Source organism: Lepisosteus oculatus, chromosome 3 (assembly GCF_040954835.1).
Source record: "Lepisosteus oculatus isolate fLepOcu1 chromosome 3, fLepOcu1.hap2, whole genome shotgun sequence".
Lineage (NCBI taxonomy): Eukaryota > Metazoa > Chordata > Actinopteri > Semionotiformes > Lepisosteidae > Lepisosteus > Lepisosteus oculatus.
In genome coordinates, this window is record NC_090698.1 from 55,263,121 (window position 1) to 55,281,505 (window position 18,385).

The following is an 18,385-nucleotide window of genomic DNA, read 5'->3' on the forward strand; positions in this document are numbered from 1 at the left end:
CTTATATTTTTTTTCATATCTTTAGATGTAAGCAAGGGTGACTTGTCCATAATTCACTGATTCTGTTTTCTCTACTTTTTTATGACTGGATAAAATAATTACAATTTTCTAATCAGGACACACAATTAACTGCAATAGAAGTCAATTGATTTATCTTACCAAGAGGGCTATACTGTAAATAAGGTGTGTTATTCCTTCAGGTCAATAAAAACCATCTGGTTTTATTTGTTTGTTTGAACCTTTCTTCAACCTGCAGCACTTTATTAATTTACTCCTTTTTGAACACCTGAGTAAATGAATCATTGAAATCCTTTACGTTTTCTATGCTTGTCTTTTATATTAAAACCATTTGTATCTCTATGACACCACTTCTTTCCTTTTCAGTCTTTTGCTGTTGTAATAATGTAAAAAGCTCTTGGACTTAGTTTTGCCTCAAAATCTGTAATCTTGTGTAGTAGTCCACTTTTCTGCATCTTGGTCCCTATAAAACATTTTTCTTGTTTTACAGTATATTTTTCTTTCGTAATCTATTGAACCATTTACACCAACAGTTCTGGGCCATGATTTGTCATATCACCCTACAACTCACAATGGGCTACCTACTGAACTTAAGCAGGTGTGAGCCTGGTCAGCACCTGGAGGGGAGACCTCCTGGGAAAAACTAAGGTTGCTGCTGGAAGAGATGTTAGTGAGGCCAGCAGGGGGTGCTGTGGTCTATGTTGGTCCCTAATGCCCCAGTAGAGTGATGTGATTAATTATATTAATTTTATCGATGGCTCTACAACTGAATTTTAAACCTTTAGCTGTGTATACCTTTCTGATTCCCTATACAGTATATTCTCAAATCCCTCTGTTTCTCTAGTATCATAAACCTTTCCTTAAATTGCCTTTGTTGAACGTTGAAACATACTTTGAAAATGATCATGTTGTGTTTATTCCAATGCTTCTCTTACTTTTACCTTTTTTACTCTATTTTGGTTATTTGAAAAGATCAGATCAATGCAGGCTCTAATCATTCACCATAGCAACATAATTTGTGCCCCAGTTGATTTATCCCTCACTAACCTATGGTATGCTAAAGTCTGTCTTATGGTTGACATAAAGAAATACATCTACAGTATGTGTTCCTAGCACCCCACTCTCACAAAGCAACAGGTATATCATGTTTAAAGCCTATCCTCCCTTAGTACACTTTTGTGAATGACAACATGTAACGGTATATTCATGCATCTCATTAAAGTCTAAGTACTGCAGAGTCCTTATCAGTTTCATTCTCATGGGTTGTACAGATGTGACAAGTTAAGAATATTATAAAACACATGTAGAATTTTCTAAATATGGAATTGTAATTTGTAAATATATTGTAACGCTTACGGCCGACAGGTACTGTGTAAGAGCCGGCTTACCAGAGCAGGTGACGTCACCGCCCTTCCCAGTAACAGCAGGACCACAGCCCCTGGGCTGTAGAGAGATCTCTCTTTGGCTCACTGGGCTGGTTCCCTGTTGAGTGACGCGGGAGTCCAGGGTTTGCTAATGCGGCAAGGGTGCCCGCCTGAACTCCCGTTGCGTTACAATATGTAATTTCACAGGCAAAAACATACTGTACAATGATTATATCACAAAAAATCTTTCTTTGTGATAATGTGATAATAGTTTGAGGAAGCCAACTAAAATGTATTTTGCCTCGCACATAAGTATCCAAAAAACATAACTAAAGCGTCTTCTTTGTTGGCAAATAGAATCTCTTTAGGCTTCATCTCCATCTAAACAAACGTGTTCTACTTTTGTGAAAATGGTGAGCCATGTCTTCATGTCTTCAGTAAATTCATAATATTTAAGTATGTAATAGATCTGCAATATTTATTTAAAGGCATTTGCTTGATGGTGAACCAGAATTATAACCATAGAAAGCATTTTAAATGCAGGATGCCCTTGTACTACTGCCACATGTGTGTTAGGTTGATAGTAACTTCAACAGGTGATAATCCCACAGTATATTTACAGTATATCTGATATGATGTCAAATGCATGGTGTCCTCTAAAGTCTCTCACTTGCTGGAATGTGCAGTTTGTATAAACAGATAAAACCATTCCATTAAAATTGGAATAGAGAAATATTATATGTACTTTTAATTTATATTAATCCAATTGGTAATGTTAATAGTATCAGATATCAATATTATTTGTGCCCCATCCTGTTTACTGTATATGAAGTAAACTTCATTTTCAAGAATAAAAAATCCAACAAATATTTTCAAGAATAAAAAATCCAGCAGAAACCAATCCAATTAAATATTCTACAGAACTCAGTACTGACAGTTTATATCTTTAGGATATTTTAGGCAAATTAACGCTGTTCCAAAAGGCAAGACGCCTTGGTTGCATAGAAACCTACTGTACTACTATAGTGCTACTGTAGCAATTGTTATTACTTTATTGCCTGAATTTTTAATGAAAAAAACTGTTTTCCACATAAACTGGGATATAGTGTTCAGATGCACGAGACTTGGCTAGTAAGACTTGGCTGCTACTAGTTAGGTTCGCAGGATCATTGTTTTAGATCCAACCACCACAGTTAAATGTATGACTATATTTCTTAACCAGGTTAATTCATAATTATAAATATCACTGTGATGCTGATCTATAATAAAACCAGCAGGCAGCAGTACTATACACAGAGCCACTGTACCTCCCAGTTGAAAACTTGAACACATAAATTTGCCATGAGGTAAATATGTCAGGTTCATCCGTTCAGTTTTACAGAGGGTTATATTTGCCTAACAGGGGGATTGGGGATACTGCATTTTCTGTAGCACTGCTGTCTCACAGCCGTGGGAACAAGAGATCACTTTCTGGCTAAGCGGCTCTATCTGTGTAAGGTCTGCCTGTTGTCCTCATGTCTGCATTGGTTTCCTGCCACATGCCAGAAGCATTCTGATTAGGGTAATTGGCCACACTAATTGGACAGCGTGATGTCATGTGTCGGACAGGGCAAAATTAACATAATCAAATCCCTTAGTAGGGAGGCATGATGGTTTGCAATGCTGCCTTGCAGTGTTAGAGCCCTGACAATATAGTTAAAAAATAGTACTTTGTTTTATAAAGAAAATAATTCATTGAAAAATAAACGATTCACTTACTTTTGGTGAGGATAAAAAAATAACCCCTAGATCAGGAAAGCTGGACTACACTAAAAAATATCTCAAAATATCCTGTTAACATAGTAGAAAACAAATAATTTACTTGTATCAAAAACACATTTGTTTTTCTCAAAGTTAGAAAAGTAATGCCTTGTTATTTTTCTTCCTCGAAGCAATTCCAGACTTGCCTTCTTGACAATATAAAAATGTAAACAACCTCAGAGTACCAAGTCTTTCTCTTATTTGTATATGTTTACGTCTCCTTCCCTAAATTAGAAAAATAAACTACAGGAGCTTGTTAAGCCTGTTTTATCTTCCTGCTTCTCCTTTCTCTTTCAGTTTCTCCCATGGAGTGATAAGTCTCTTACTTAACTCTTTACATTTTCCTTTGCCCTTCTTTTTATTGTGTTTCCTGTGCTTCACTATAGTTTAGATAATACAAAGTCCTTTCTTCCAACACACTCTCTTTATGTCATTTTCCAAATTGCATACTCACTGAAATCCATCAAATGTAAATTGTGTACAGTGGTGCATAATGAACCACTCTCTCGCTGTCATCCCTGTCATCATCATAGTCCTGTAATGTGTGCACACCTGTATAAATAGCTTGTTCCCCTTCTGATACCCTTGTGGCATTCTTTGTCACAACATGTCTGTTCTGGCATCTCAATGTGGTCAAAAGTCTCAGTGAAATCTATGACACTCTACCCAAAGTACCTCCCATTCAATACAGTGCCCCTAGTGGTATCACTGGTGCTGTCTGTGTGGAGTTTGTTTGTTCTTCTATTGTTCATGTGTTTCCTCCAGGTGCTCCAGTTTCTTCCCACAGTCCAAAGAGATACTGGTAGGTTAACTGGCTTCTGGGAAAATTAACCCTGATGTGAGTACAGTATGTGCGTGTTTGTTTCCTGCGTTTGTACCCTATGATGGATTTGTATCTCATTCAGGGTCTATCCCGCCTCGCACTCATTGCGTGGCTCTGGCTTCCATCGTGACGTGACCCTGTACTAGATAACGCGGCTTAGAAAACGGATGGATAGAAATCCCTTAGTATGATAAAGAGTACTAATTTCACCCCGTGGCAAAATAAAAATATGCTTATGCAATATGGAAATACAGGGACAGAAAGCAGCCTTATTGTTGTCCGCTCAATTACAGTTGCACCTCATACAGTACATACACACATACACAACATAGTTGTACCTGAACCTGAATATTTAGTCTTTTGACTTTTCTCTGTATCGTGGTGGCATCAAATACAACCATAAATGACAGTTCTTTTCCTTTCACAAAATTCAAAATGCCGTTGTGCAAAATGTGTGGCAGGACAATTTTGTGGTCATACTGTACATAGCTCTTGACTTTCCCCTGGATGTCAGAGGAGGCTATACAATATTTGACCAACCCGGCTCCTGCGGCCTGGATGAAATTAAGCAACAGGCCACATAGGTTTCCCACCACAGCATAAAGGAACAGACAGACAAGATGCTCTGTTTTATATGTTGGATCCTAGGTTTTAAACTTTAGATAGTGGACAAGTGAGGTTTTGATAGTATACAGATGAGAGCACAAGACTTTATTTAATACAAAAGATGCATTGTTTTTTTTTTGCTTCCTAAAAAAAGTAAAGAAGTGAATCTTTGTGTATAACTACAAATGCTTATCCTATAAACAATTTTTTTCAGGTATCCATTTTAACTGCCTTCAAAAAGGCACCAGACGTGGGGACCTTTAGCAGACCTTTCCAGGCAGAACTATGTGAGACAACCAGAATCAGTGAAGCAAACAATGAGAAAGAAGAAAGAAAAACATAGTTAAACAGATGGACAAGAAGTCTTAGCCTCAACAGTTGTATTGATTTTTTTTCAGTATCATTTAATTAGAAAGAGAAGCATTATTTCGCTAAATTGCTCTGGGTCAATGTAATACATTAGAAACTCATTTCATGAGGCACTGTGATGTTGTTTTTTATATTCTGGCATATTTCCATCTGCCTCTAGATTATTGTTATTCGTTGTTTAATTCCTTGATTGATTGGGAAAATTACACATTTAGATAATAGCAGGCTCCTGTTTTTCCTGACCTTCACCAGGAGATTCTGATGACGGGTAGGCAGATAAAACTTTTCTTAACTTTACACATATATTCACGTATTGCATTCTGTTTTTTAAACTTGATTTTGTGTTCTTTCTTTGGCTGTTTTACTATTAATCACGCTAACTGCCTACTACTGGAAAATAAGGTGGCACATACAGATGCCACATGCAGTACACATCTCACATCTTTAACATTTCTTGTTGTTGAAGCATTGTAGACTAAATTATGTGCAGTACTTTTAGAATATCTATTTAAAGATATTTTAATAATAAAGAATGTTTACAGTACTTCAATTGTCATTGTCAAAGACTAATCATTTTAGGTCAAAGACCAAAAAAAAAACATTTGCAGGATATTTTTCTTTCGTTTGTACAGTATGCTTGGGTCTTGTGACTTTGTGAGAGCTCTACCTAATTGCATTACTAAACAGACGTTGCTGCTTAATTTAAAAAGACTCATTGCAATGCTTCTGTGACCAAACACGTTTTACAGGTACATCCGGGTGTCTTCTCCTCAGTTTCTGAAGCCCATCAATAGCAGCTCCCGCAGGCACGCAGGGAAGATGATGTCACACTGCGTAGCGACGGTAGGAAGTCAACGCATAAACAATATGAGGGAAATAAGAGGGAGTTGATTCTGCTCTGTGTGTTATAACAATACGTCAGTGCTGACAGAAAAAAAAAAAGAAAATTATTTTAGGACATGGGTCCTGAAAAGACACGGGTCTTTAGGGCTAGTTTGTTTGTATGCATCTTACTGCCTGTACTTTTGCCTCCTGTTGCCACAGTTGGCCCGTACAAAGCTCCGTCTACAAAGATCCAGGTGGGCATCAGCCAAAACACCGGCAATGCCAGCAGCGGTAATACCAAAATGAATACGCACACAGGCTCCGTTGGAGTCAGGGAAGGCAAAAACAACAGTACGGGCGACTTCCAGAGCACCAGCCGGACTGTGGCAGCGGAGCTGGCCGCGAATGACAGCAGACCGATGTCCATTCAGAGGGCACTGTATGTGCTTGTGGCTGTCAGCGCTCTTGTCATCGTTTATTTCGTCATCAGGACTGTCAAGTAAGGACTGCATCATAGTTTTCCGATTGCCTAAGCTACTTTTCTGTTTTCTTAGATGCTTTTGTAATGCGACATCCTCTTTAAAAGCGGCGACAGAGTTGCGATGAGGTTTTTGCTTTTGTTTTGTTTTCACAAATCCTTCGCAGTTTTATATCGCTGTTGTCTTTTGCAACATCGTAACATTTTGGATTTAATTATTTTTGTTTGGTACTGGTTCAGAACACTCATCTGAACATGGGTTGGTTGAACCAGTTACGGGCATTTTGTGGACACGGTTTTTTTCTTCTTCTTCATTAAATTAGGGGCTTTGAGAGTAAAATTTAAAACCGAACGATCTGAAACATATATTTTTCAGTAATGAGGCTGGTGCCGATTTATACCTTATTATACTAAACTTACAAACAAAACTGCAGTTTGAACTTTAAAGAACTGCCTAAAGAGGAAAAAATATCTGTAACCTGTGTTGTGTGACTCCTGTCCTCTTAGAAACTATTGCCTTGATCTGGATTGAATTAATGGAAAGGTTTCAGGCGAGAAAAAGACTAATCAGTGTTGATTCATTTATCTGAAATAAATTGAAATTGATCTGCTTGCCCACAAAAATAAGCATTTTTATTTATATTTATCTGCTTTAAGCTATGTATTATTCCTCTGTTGTATTTAGGACTGTGTCCTAACCACAGTAACAGTATTCATAAAACAGCGTTCAACTGCAAGACAGACTTGTGAAACACAGAAATGCAAATACATTCAATACCCTTTATAATGCTGTATTAATCAACATGTAACAATACATCTCCCATACATTTTGAAATGTATTGACTACCCCTATGTGCTAAGGAATTTCACATTATAAGTTCTGGCCATCTTTTAGTATCCAGTTAAAGTAATGCTACAGTACAAGTACAAATAAAAGATATCTTGTATATACTGTACATACTGTACTGTATGCAAAATTAGGTGCATCTTCTATTGTCTGTAACATTATGTATGATTAAGTCAAGTGTGGTTTCAAAGTGGTAGACTAAACTACAATGCCATTTAAATCAAGTTGAAATCACATATTTATTTTTCCACATGGTCACTTTTAATACATTTTTACTGCTTTTTAATTCACTAAATAGGGAAGACAAAAGAAGTTCTAAGATGACTTTCCAAAAAGTGAAAATGATATACAGTGCCAAGAAAAGCTTTATGAACTCTCTAGGTTGGTCCATATTTTTGTATATTTTACAACTGCAAAGTAATTAAATCCTCATGTCCTCTTGGAAGTCTCAATAAATTATAAAGCAAACTTCGTTAAACATGGAATGCAAAGATATATTTGTATTATTTAATTAAAATAACCCATTGTGGGAATACATTAGGTTAATTAAGATTAGATTCATGTCAATAAATTAGATTCAGTTTCTGGCAGCACCTCCTGAGCAGCGATGACTTCAGTTAGACATTTTCTGTAAATGTTTATCAGTCTCTTACTGCTTCAAGTCCCTGATATTTCAGGGTTTCCTTGCGTGAACAGCTCGCTTCAGGTCATGGTACAACGTTTAAATGGCCAATTCGAATGCAAAATTTCTTCTTTAGCCATTCTGTTGGAGACCTGCTTGTATGTTTAGGATTGTTGTCTTGTTGTATGACCTCTTTTCAGATCAGCTTCAGGTGATGAATGGATGGCCGGGCATTCTCCCCCAGAATTTGCCAATACAGTGCTGAATTAATGGTTTCATCAAAGATGAGGGACATCAATTGTGTTGCAAGGAAGCATTTGGTTTTCACAACACAAAACATTTCTAATTGTAGTAAAAAAATTCAATTTTTGATATGACGGTCCAGACAACATTCTTATAGCAGTATTGTGGATCAACCAGGTGCACTTCAGCAAACTTGACATGGCTGACATGTTATTGTAGAGAGCAATGCTTTTTTCCCCATGACATCCATATCCTTCCAGTTTTATTTCTGATGGTTTAGGCAGACAGACACTTACAGATCCTTAGATGTTTCTCTGGGGTTCTTTGTGAATTCCTCGATGATTTACAGGATTGTTGTTGGCAGGACAACCTGCCAGGTCCTGGGATAGAGTCACTGTGGTTTCAGATATTTTCCATTTCCCGAATGGATTAATGGAGCCCCAGAAGTTTAGAAATGTTTTAATGAATTCTCTCCAGATTGATGAGCATTAACCGCTCTTTTCCTGAAGTCCTCTGAAATTTATTTTTGATTGTGTCGTGATGCGTTTCCTTTATCCTGTATGGTGTAAACCACACTCTCAAAGTTTCTGATTATTTTTAGACATTTTAAGACAGGAGTGCCCAAACTCGCTTCTTTTATTTATTCATACCAATGCTATTTACTTGTGCTCAGTAAACTAGGGTTCACTTATTATTTCACATACACTGATTAAGTTTTCATTTTTTTCTGCTTCATGTATTTTTGCATCTAAAAAAATATCGGATTGGTAAAATCTTTTTAGGTTATTTAAAATCCATTTCAATGGTAAAATGGTAAGAAATTGTAATTCTCCATTGGTTTTACACAAACCAATTCATGGCACAATATTACAATTCATTCAATTGATTGTAGGACATCAGTTTGCACAATAAAAAATGAACTCCCAAAACACAGACACCTCTACTTAGGAAGCAAATAGGAAAGTCTTTAAATTTAATTTTCATTACGTGAAAACTGTCCCAACTGATTAATGTACTCTGGAGTGGGCACTTTGCCCACAGTTTGCCCAAAGGAAAAATTAAACCTATTTTGATATTAATGACTAGAACTTGAGGCTTTATTTTTTCTGTTATTCTTTTCTTTTTGTTTTATCCCTAAGCCTTTTTTATTTTGTCAGAAAAATGTATTAGTGTTAGAAGAATGAAAAATGTTAGTACTATAATTTCTACAGATGTACACTTTAACAGGGTTTTGATACCTCCGTATTGTACTTGAAATTCATATTGAAATTTGCTACTGGTTACTTTTATGAACATGCTAAAGTAGATTTCTCGGCTGAGGTCTTATACAGTATGTGCTCTTCAAATACTGCTACTGTGGCAGGTTAAGATAATTTTGCTCTCTTGCCTTGCAGTCAGAAGACTTTTTTTTAAAGGATTAGTAGCACATTTTGGAATTCTGTCAAGCAATACGTTCTGTAAGCGTGTTCCACTGCTAGGATGTGGCATGTAAGTGTGGAGCACTGTGAACATATTGTAAAAATGAAGCCATGAGGTTATCATAGTTAACATCAAAACCACCATGTGTTTGAAGTTTGCGTGTATTTTGTACTGAAGATCTTTTCTTCTTAATTCAGAATGAAAAAGAACCGTAAAACAAGGAGGTATGGAGTCTTGGACACAAATCTTGCCATGGAAATGACACCATTGGAGCAGGACGAGGATGAAGACGATGATACCACATTGTTTGATGCTCGTATTTCAAGGAGGTAAGCATGATTAGGATCGGTCTGTGTCTTACTGATTACACCTTGTAAGGTCATTGAAATACCTTTCTAACAGCCTTTGTATGATATAGTCTCATAATTTTGAAAAATGTATTTCTAAAAAAAGAAATATAACTTTTAATAAAGCATCCTGTATTCATGGAAGTTTTTTTTGTTAAGCTGTTTAGTGCTTCTTGTAACTCAAGACTGATTTTTGTGATGCTGCTAACTCAGTATAATTGTGTACCTTTTTATAAGTAATGGCTGATTTATAACATATTAAGAAGAGCGAAGTCTGGAGTATTGGCTATGATTCCTACCAAGTTAGAATAATGCTTTGAGTAAAGAGTCTACTGTGACTCATTATGATTTTACTAAATATGATATGCCCCTATGGTTATATTTCAGAGCACACTTGCTAAGCACTGTACATTAAGAGAAACAACTGTGCTTTCTTTTGTTCTAGAGCTGTAAAATGATACTTGGTATGTAAATCAGGGCTGTCCAAACCTGCTCCTGGAGGGCTGGCGTTTCCATGATTTTTATTTCAAATCAGCTTTTAATGAGCTAAACCAGATGGTTTCTGGCTTAACTGAACTCATTTAACAGCATCTCCAAGCTATTCAGATCCTGCAACTTTCGAGTGACCTTGAAAATCTGCAGACACTTTGGCCCCCCCAAGACAAGAACTGGACACCTCTGGTGTAAATACTTCATCTTCCAGTTATGAAAGAGGCTCTTGTCAGTCACACATTGAATGCAGTGCCTATAAGTGGGTTTTTTTTGTTTGTTTTCATAAAAACTCTCACAATGCGCTTCTAAGACTGTGACAGTGTGTGTCTGTGGAAATTGATTTCTGTTTATTTAGTTGATGTTTACAGAAAGGGAAGTCTGGCTGTAGGTATGTCCTAGCAAGTAGCAAGAGTATGATTTTCCTACCCTAAATCCTGTAAGTACTAAAAGGGACTGACCCAGTCCAATGGCAGTAGCCAAGTGTATGTGATAGGTAGGAATATACAGTATAGTATACTGGCCAGTTCTATAGCTGTATCTGTCCCTGGCCAGACTACACACTGAAGTGATCTTTCATACAATACACACATGATATTATTTTGATCATTTTTTGTTAAACTGCTTTAATTTCTACAGGGACATTATTTAAAAATGTAAGAATTATTATAAAACCAAATGGCACCAAGGGGAGTATCAAACCTCTAATAATGTCAATCAAAATTTGATTCATATATCTTAATTTGATTTTTGATTTTTGATATATGATTGATTCATATACAGTATACATATTGATTCATCGAAATATAAGCTACTGAGCCTCCCTTCCAGGGGAGAGTGATGTTCCCTGTTTGTCTGGTGTCCCTGGTTGGATAGGCTCTGGCTTTGTAGGAACCCTAACTAAAATGATTTAAATGAATGCATTTTGCTTTGCGCTGTTATGAAAATGAGGCCCTAAATATGCATACAATGTTATACAGAAATACCCAAACTTAGCAATGTTACTGATTTCAGCAATGTAGGATCATATGTAATATAACTTATATAACTTAAACATAATTTTTTTTTTAAATTTAAATGACACTACTCACCACCTGTGACTCTTAAATACATTCGTATATCTTCATGACCAGGGCTCCCCTTTCTTCCTTTTTTGAGGTTTTATTTGTGCAACAGGTGACCAGATTATTCTTAATTGTTACATCTACTGTACTTTATCCATATGGGATTACATCTTTTTAGTGCCTTTTAACTAATAGTAGAACCTTGTTCTTGTTCCCTTTTTTTATGTAGTAAATGTTTTAGTCTGAGATGTCTTTACACTGTCCAATTGTTAGCCTTTAAAACCAAGGTGCGGGCAACATGAGTTTCAGAATGTCAAATGTATTGTATTGTAAAAATACAATTTGATAAAAATTGAACAAGCTGTGACCTCATTACAAGAAATACACCCTATATAACACCTGCAATGTAATTGTCAGTAGCTCAGGATGAACAGGATGCATCCTAGCCTTTGTCACAATTGTATGGGTCATGAAATTTGTGGAAACCCAGGAAAAATCAAATGTGTTTTTCAGACCTGAAGGTCAGAATATTTTCACAGATTCAAGTTCTGGCCATGTAAAGTCAGGGAACCTTAAATGTAGGCAGGCATACTACGTAATGGTCAAACAGTAAGGTTCTTGCAGACTATTAATTCACACTTCTCAAAAAGAGGTTTCTATCTGTAAATCTGTTATTTCCCAGTCACAGAATATTTCGACTTTGAATAAGGTCAGTCTATCAAGCTTCATTGGTTTTCAGTTTATTGCTGCTGTTAACAGTCACCTGTTAACAATGCATGTCATTGGTTGATTAGTAAAACTGAAATGTGACAGTGAAGTTGAACGTTTTTAATTTATATCAGTACTACCTGTATATTGTATGCTATTATATTTAAAACTTAAACCTACAAAAAATGCTGGCTAAATAACCTTTGACGTTGCAGCAAATAGATCAAATTGATCAGATAAGATCACAAATTGTGTGTTGATTGAAAAAATAGGGCATTTTTTTGCAGTGGCAAGGGAACATTACAACTGAGCTGCTGTTTGAACTTCAAACATTGATCCGGTTTAAAAAGGTGGAATAAAGAAATAAAGCACAAATACAGTATGATCAAGTTTCTGAGTGACAAAGAACTGGTGATGATAACCAAACTCTTCTGGTGCTTGAAACTTCATTGTTCTTTTCAGTTCTACAAATTGCCAGAGTCTATGGGCAACTGTCAGTTCCATGATATGATAATTCATTTTATTTTAGTAAAGCATATTTCCATTTTTAAAAACATTAATTGTCATACTGTACAGATGTGTTTCCAGTCTTTATTAACTTTCACTGATTTTACATTTAGATATAAATCTATATGTGTGCTTTGCTCTATGTTATGCATATACTGTATATTCTAGAAAAAATAAAGTAAAGCCTGCAGATTTTGGGTAATGTATTATAAAGTCAATTTAAATTTGATTTTGCATGACTGATTTAAATGAAATTGACCTGGACTAAAACACTTCATTAGTGATTGAGCTGAACAGGCAAAGGTGATTTAACTTGAGCTTTTGAGCCTGGTGAAAAAAACGGTGCCTTTGTACATTAGGTATGTAAGAACAACATCTCAGGTAGACTAAACAGCAGTGAAGCCAAGTCCTCTTTAGCAGTGCACAAAGCATGTACTACAGATGTACAGCTTGCATTGCTTTCAAGGGTAAACACTACTAGTATGTGACTTTCACTGTTTCCTTTGGATGTTCTGATTATTAATATTAATCAGCATATACACTATGCCTATATCAAGCATGATTAATAAAATGTCAGTGTATCTTTTATATTACAAATATTCTATTCCTTGATAAATGTAAATTTGCAATTATAAACTTCTTTCTGTACTCAGCGTATATGCATAAAATGAGATTTTTAAATTATATGTAATGAATAAATGTTAAGACAAAGAGGACATCCTGTGACAATTTTGTAATTGTTTAAAATTCATCAGTTGTCCTCTTCAATCTGCCATTTTATATTGTAGGTTTTCAGTTTAGTTTTGCAGGAGAAACCTGGTTTGGAGAGCTGGTGAAATGTTCATTTAAAAATGTGACAATGGAATGAGAGCTACAGTGCATTGTATTACTCATCGGAATACACAGGCCAACTGTTCTATTTGCAGTTTGAAAATCCTAAGGAGAGACGGGGCTGAGCTCTGTTGAAAAGGGAAAAGAGGAAAGCTCTGTGGCTGGAATCACACGGAGCTTGGTTTTCCTACAGTGCACAAGGTCTGATTCTGTTCCAGTCTGCAAGTGACGTGGAATTCCATCTGCTGCATGGTGTACTGCTATTATTGAAACAACCTGTGATAATCAGGCTTCTTGAAGTCTAGCCATATCAGTTTTTGTACCATTTGTCTTGTGCAGAGGAAGTCTTGGACAGAGCTCTGTTTAGTTTTCTGACTTTGACAATAGTAATTGCAGTCATGTAGTCAAATCTTTTACCGGACCTTGATTTAGAGAGAGGATCAAGAGAAAGTTTATGGCCTTGCAAAAGCCGCCTTCAAAGTCTAGTAATCGGGGTTAGTGATTGGTTGTGACATCATCAGGTGTAGTGTCCTTCTCCACCTACAGTATAATGTTCCTCATTGGTTGGTCCTGTTTTGGATGATTGACCGATGACCTCCAGTTCAGGGTTAAACTCAAATGAGTCAACCTCCTGGAGTTCCAGACTGAAAGGAGCTACTGTAAGTTGGGCGATTAATCATCAATGATGCACACACTTTATAATGTCCTGGTTTGTTTTAGAGTAGTTTTGCTTTGCAACTGCTGCTCCAGGTTCCTTCAGGGCAACATAAGATTATTAGAAATCTTTTCTAAACACTTAATTCTTAGTTTAGTGAGCTTAGTGTACCTTGCTGCTACAGTTCATTTCTGAATACTGAGAAAATAGCAAACTACTGGGATTCCTTGATTCATACTCTGTAATGCAAAGGTACAGAGAGGTTTCAGACATAATGGATAGAGAAAAAAGCAATAAACCTTCTCTTCTTTAAAAAAGTTTGTTTAAAATAAGTAGGTTATTGGTTATTTTTACAAGTAAAAAAAAGTAGTTATATTTTATGTTTTAAAAGTACCCTTAAGGTGCTTCACTACGTTATGAGAAGAATAGCCCCATTCATTTCTTCACTACATCTGTCTTGAGTTTCTTAATCTTAATTCAGTTAACTGTGAATATTCTGTTTTTTTTTTCTGCTGTGGGTTATTGTTGCTATGCTTACAATTCTTCTAGGCATCTAGTAGTTAAAATATTTTCTTGTTTGCTGTGTGTTGTGCATGGAATATTGCTCAGGCGTAGTTCTGTGGCAAGTCGATGTCCTACAGGGAAACACACCAACATATAAAGCAAGATTCTCATCTCTGATGGGCAACTGCTTGGGTTTATTAGATGCTGTACTTAGTTATTTCTTTTGCCTTAGGTTCTGAAAAAGCAATAGTCTTGTTGGCAGATTTTTCCACAGGGATATTGCTTTTAAATTAACAAAAATAACACATTTATTTTTGTTCAGAATGAACATGAACATCACAGACATTGGACATTCACCCGCCAAAAAATATTTTTGTATTTTAGTACCTCAGATTTTTTAAAGACCTGAAAGATGTTATAGCATTATATATGCAAATTATTTTGCTCATATTTGAATTTGAATATGTGGTAAATCTGCATGGAGCTATGAATTGCAGAAAACTGAATGTGTACCAACTGATGTGCTACTGTATGCTTGCCTTAGTTTGGTTTTATTTTTCTGGTGCCTTCTGGCCTGTGATAAGTGACAAGTGGTATCATAGTATAAACAGCAAATTTTAAATGGCTGGGTTATTTAAAAACAATTTAACATGAGTATACTTATTATTTTTTTGGTAAATATGAATTTGTCGAGATAAACGCCAAAGATTAAAGATGTTTTTTTTCCAAAGTTGGAATTTTAATCTTATTTTCAACACGATATGAAAATTTTTAACCATAACTGTAACTCTGACTCATATATTTGGCTTTTCCAATTGAACACATCACATAAGAAACCACAATTCATTGGTACCTTAGATTGAGTTCTTAAATGCTAAAAAGAATTTCCCTTTCTGCAGTTTTTTTTTCGTGTTCTGGAAAAAACAAGCACATGGGCTTTCCTGAAGATTGTTTCAAATCTTTCTTTTTCATTAAAGTAACTCTCCATGGGAACCTTTGATATAATTAAGTGCCCACTGACAATCCAGTATGCTAGACCTTACTGCCCTAAAGACAAATGGTAGGAGTCCTAATCATGAAATAGCTTAACATACACTGTTTACTTTACAATACACAAAATAACAGGGAAATATTATTCCAGTAGTATGGAAAATACTCATTATAATGCAGTAATGCAGCCTATCCTATTTTCTCCTGAAATTATTTTTAATAAAACAGATCACATTTGAAAGTGCTTTTGATGTTATGCCTCTGCTTTTGTGTAGTTCTGTGATTTCTGTGGTAATTGTGAATATCATTTGTATATTATCATTTAAGAGCTAGGGATGGTGCAGTGGTTAGCATTGGTGTCTCACAGACCTGGGTTCTGTTCCTGTGGTGCTTGTAGATTTGGGAGCTGTGTAGACGTTATACAGTATGTTCTCCCCATGTTCGCATGGGTATCCTCTGGATGCTCCGGTTTCCTCCCACAGTCCACAGACGTTCTGGTAGGTTAACTCGCTTTTGTAAATTTGGCCCTGGTGTATCCTGCTTGCGTCCATTGCTTACGAGTATGGGCTCTGGCTTCTCTTGTAACTAAAGCTGTTTGGATAAAGTAGTTTTGAAAATGGATGGATTTAAGAGCTTAGATGGGGGAGTTCCTCGTATTGTGGGCATGTACAGTAGTAACAATCTGACATTTTTGTTTTCTTTTTTACAGATAAAATGGCAAAGTTTGGAAAATGTAGACACCTGAAAACCAAAGGAAGTTCATGAACTTATGAGGCAAAGACATGTTTCAGAACTGAACTTTCTTGAAGTATATTTAAGTTTTTACCATACATATCGTTTGGATACTAAAACACTTAACATTGATATTGCACTGTTTTCAACACAGAGCCAAAAGAAACCTTCTTTTTTCTTTTTGGTTATGTTGTTTAGAAAATGTGATTTTTTTTATTGCATTATGATTTCGCTATACAGTACATAACTGGATGATATGTGCAAATAGTATTTGTTAAGATATTAAAGGTTGACCTGCAAGCTATGTGTGTGGTTGGACCAAATGACACCATTGTTTCTAAGATTAAGTGAAAGGTGAATATGCTATTTTTAAAAAACTGCCTTTGACATTGAATTATATAGTGAATACACTGGGACATTTACAAAGGTTTCCACAATGCTAAGTGTTCTGTATTTTTTCACAGTTGGCTGGCTTTTTAGTTAAGTGAAAATGAAGATATGGTTACAGTAACTCCATGTTCAAAATGAAAATGGAGACAACTACAGTATGTCATAGTCACATATTATTGAATAGTCTGTGTCTTATGAGCAAATAAACAGACTTCCTTCCATTCCATTTGTTGGACTGAGACAAATAAGAAAGACTGTAACAGTTTTTTTAATCTCACTGAGTTCCATCTGTTAAGCTTAGCATGGCTGTTAAGAAAACCTACCCACCTCAGCTACACTTTAATACTGTTTCTTCAAAAGTGAGGTATGAGTGCATGATTGATAATAAAGATTGATTGACCGTTTGGCTACATATAATCAGATTGTATTAATTTATTGAATATGTATGAAGGGGTATATTACCACATTTTTACAGTCATCTAGTATTTTCAGTTGGAAATAATAGAATTGCAAACCAATGAATTGCAGCTGAATTAATATTTCTGTGTACATCCCTTCCTCTTTATCTCCAGTCTCTGCGTTTCTCTCAGAGGCACAAGCTTCTTAGACCGTCTTCGAGACTCAATTTCAAATTTGGACATATGTGTTCTTCTTCACATTGCCCATCGCATCTCTTCCAAGTCCTTTATTCACTCTGTATTGTACGGGTGCTCACAGTCCTTTGCGGCTTTGTGATGCCATTTTTGTGGTCATGCCAAAAAGTAAAATAAAGGAAGATGAGCTGCAGTGATACAGTTGTGCATAATTATTTCATCAGCAACTTCACCATCATCGCAGTTTGGTTCATCTGATGCCATCAAGATATCATCTTGGGTATTCATGTCCAGCACTGTAGTCTCATCCCTTATTCCTGAAGATTACTGCACTCAAAATCTGTAAAGTTGTGTGCATAATGTGAATTTGTAATTATTTTTTATAATGGAAAACATTGGGAATATGCAGTATTGTATTTTATGTAATTATTTTTGTATGCAGTATGTTTCAGTCATGTTTTGACATACTGTATACAGTATGTTGATTTGCATGGTGTATTAAGTATACTTGTGGTATACTGTATATGTGGAATAGAAGATACTTTTTTCCTAGTTCTTTGTTTTTTGTTATTTGTGGGCAGTTTGGGATCGTATCTCCTGTGAATAAAGAGGATTGGGTGTACATGTAGAGTATTTTTTAGGATGAGAGAGATTTATTGATTGCTCAACAAGATGTTGTTGATGAATGTATGATTTGCATTTTAAGTTTACACAATATGAATAAAATATTTTAAACAGTTCATGTTTTTGATGTGTATTTGTAATGATATTTGTGTACAACATTATTCTTGTCTTCTGTTTGCATTCATATATTGAATATCAATGAATGTAACGTATAACGATTGGGCAGGCATTTAGTGCACTGGAAGGAAAGATGCTGGAAATGGTTCACACTAGTATAGTATCATTGTCTTACTTTCCTTACCCTGTCTTTCCAAGCACTTAATAACAAAATATATGATTTTTTAAACCCTTCCAGTTACTCAAAAAGCATTAAACCCTTTTCACAAATTAAACTGATGAAGTACTGATGATGCCCACATGCTCAACAAAGACATTATAAATGTTTCTTGTTTTTACTGAGATACTATTGCATCTTTAAGGCTTCCACAGAAGACTGTAGTGACTGCATGCTTACTATAGTGTAACCCTATAGTGATG

General features: G+C 35.7%; 1 protein-coding gene across 2 annotated transcripts; it reads left to right on the plus strand.

Annotated features, from left to right (window-relative positions):
- The first annotated feature begins 5,611 nt into the window (after window positions 1-5,611).
- On the plus strand, window positions 5,612-17,964 carry LOC107079694 (membrane protein FAM174). 2 transcript variants are annotated; one of them, XM_015365802.2, is made up of 3 exons: window positions 5,612-6,304; window positions 9,612-9,743; window positions 10,207-16,209. In XM_015365802.2, exons 1-3 carry the CDS (start codon window positions 5,940-5,942, stop codon window positions 10,217-10,219), a joined length of 510 nt encoding a protein of 169 aa, XP_015221288.1. In that variant the 5' UTR covers window positions 5,612-5,939; the 3' UTR covers window positions 10,220-16,209. The 2 variants fall into 2 exon arrangements, with proteins under 2 accessions (XP_015221288.1, XP_015221295.1); XM_015365809.2 differs by lacking the exon at window positions 10,207-16,209 and adding an exon at window positions 16,219-17,964 and having other exon boundaries at window positions 5,624-6,304.
- Window positions 17,965-18,385: the final 421 nt, after the last annotated feature.

Coding starts and splice junctions, on each gene's coding strand:
- LOC107079694 (XM_015365802.2), top strand. CDS start 5,940: ATGGGTCCTGAAAAGACACGGGTCTTTAGGGCTAGTTTGTTTGTATGC. Junction 6,305..9,611: donor TTCGTCATCAGGACTGTCAA/GTAAGGACTGCA, acceptor TTCTTAATTCAG/AATGAAAAAGAACCGTAAAA.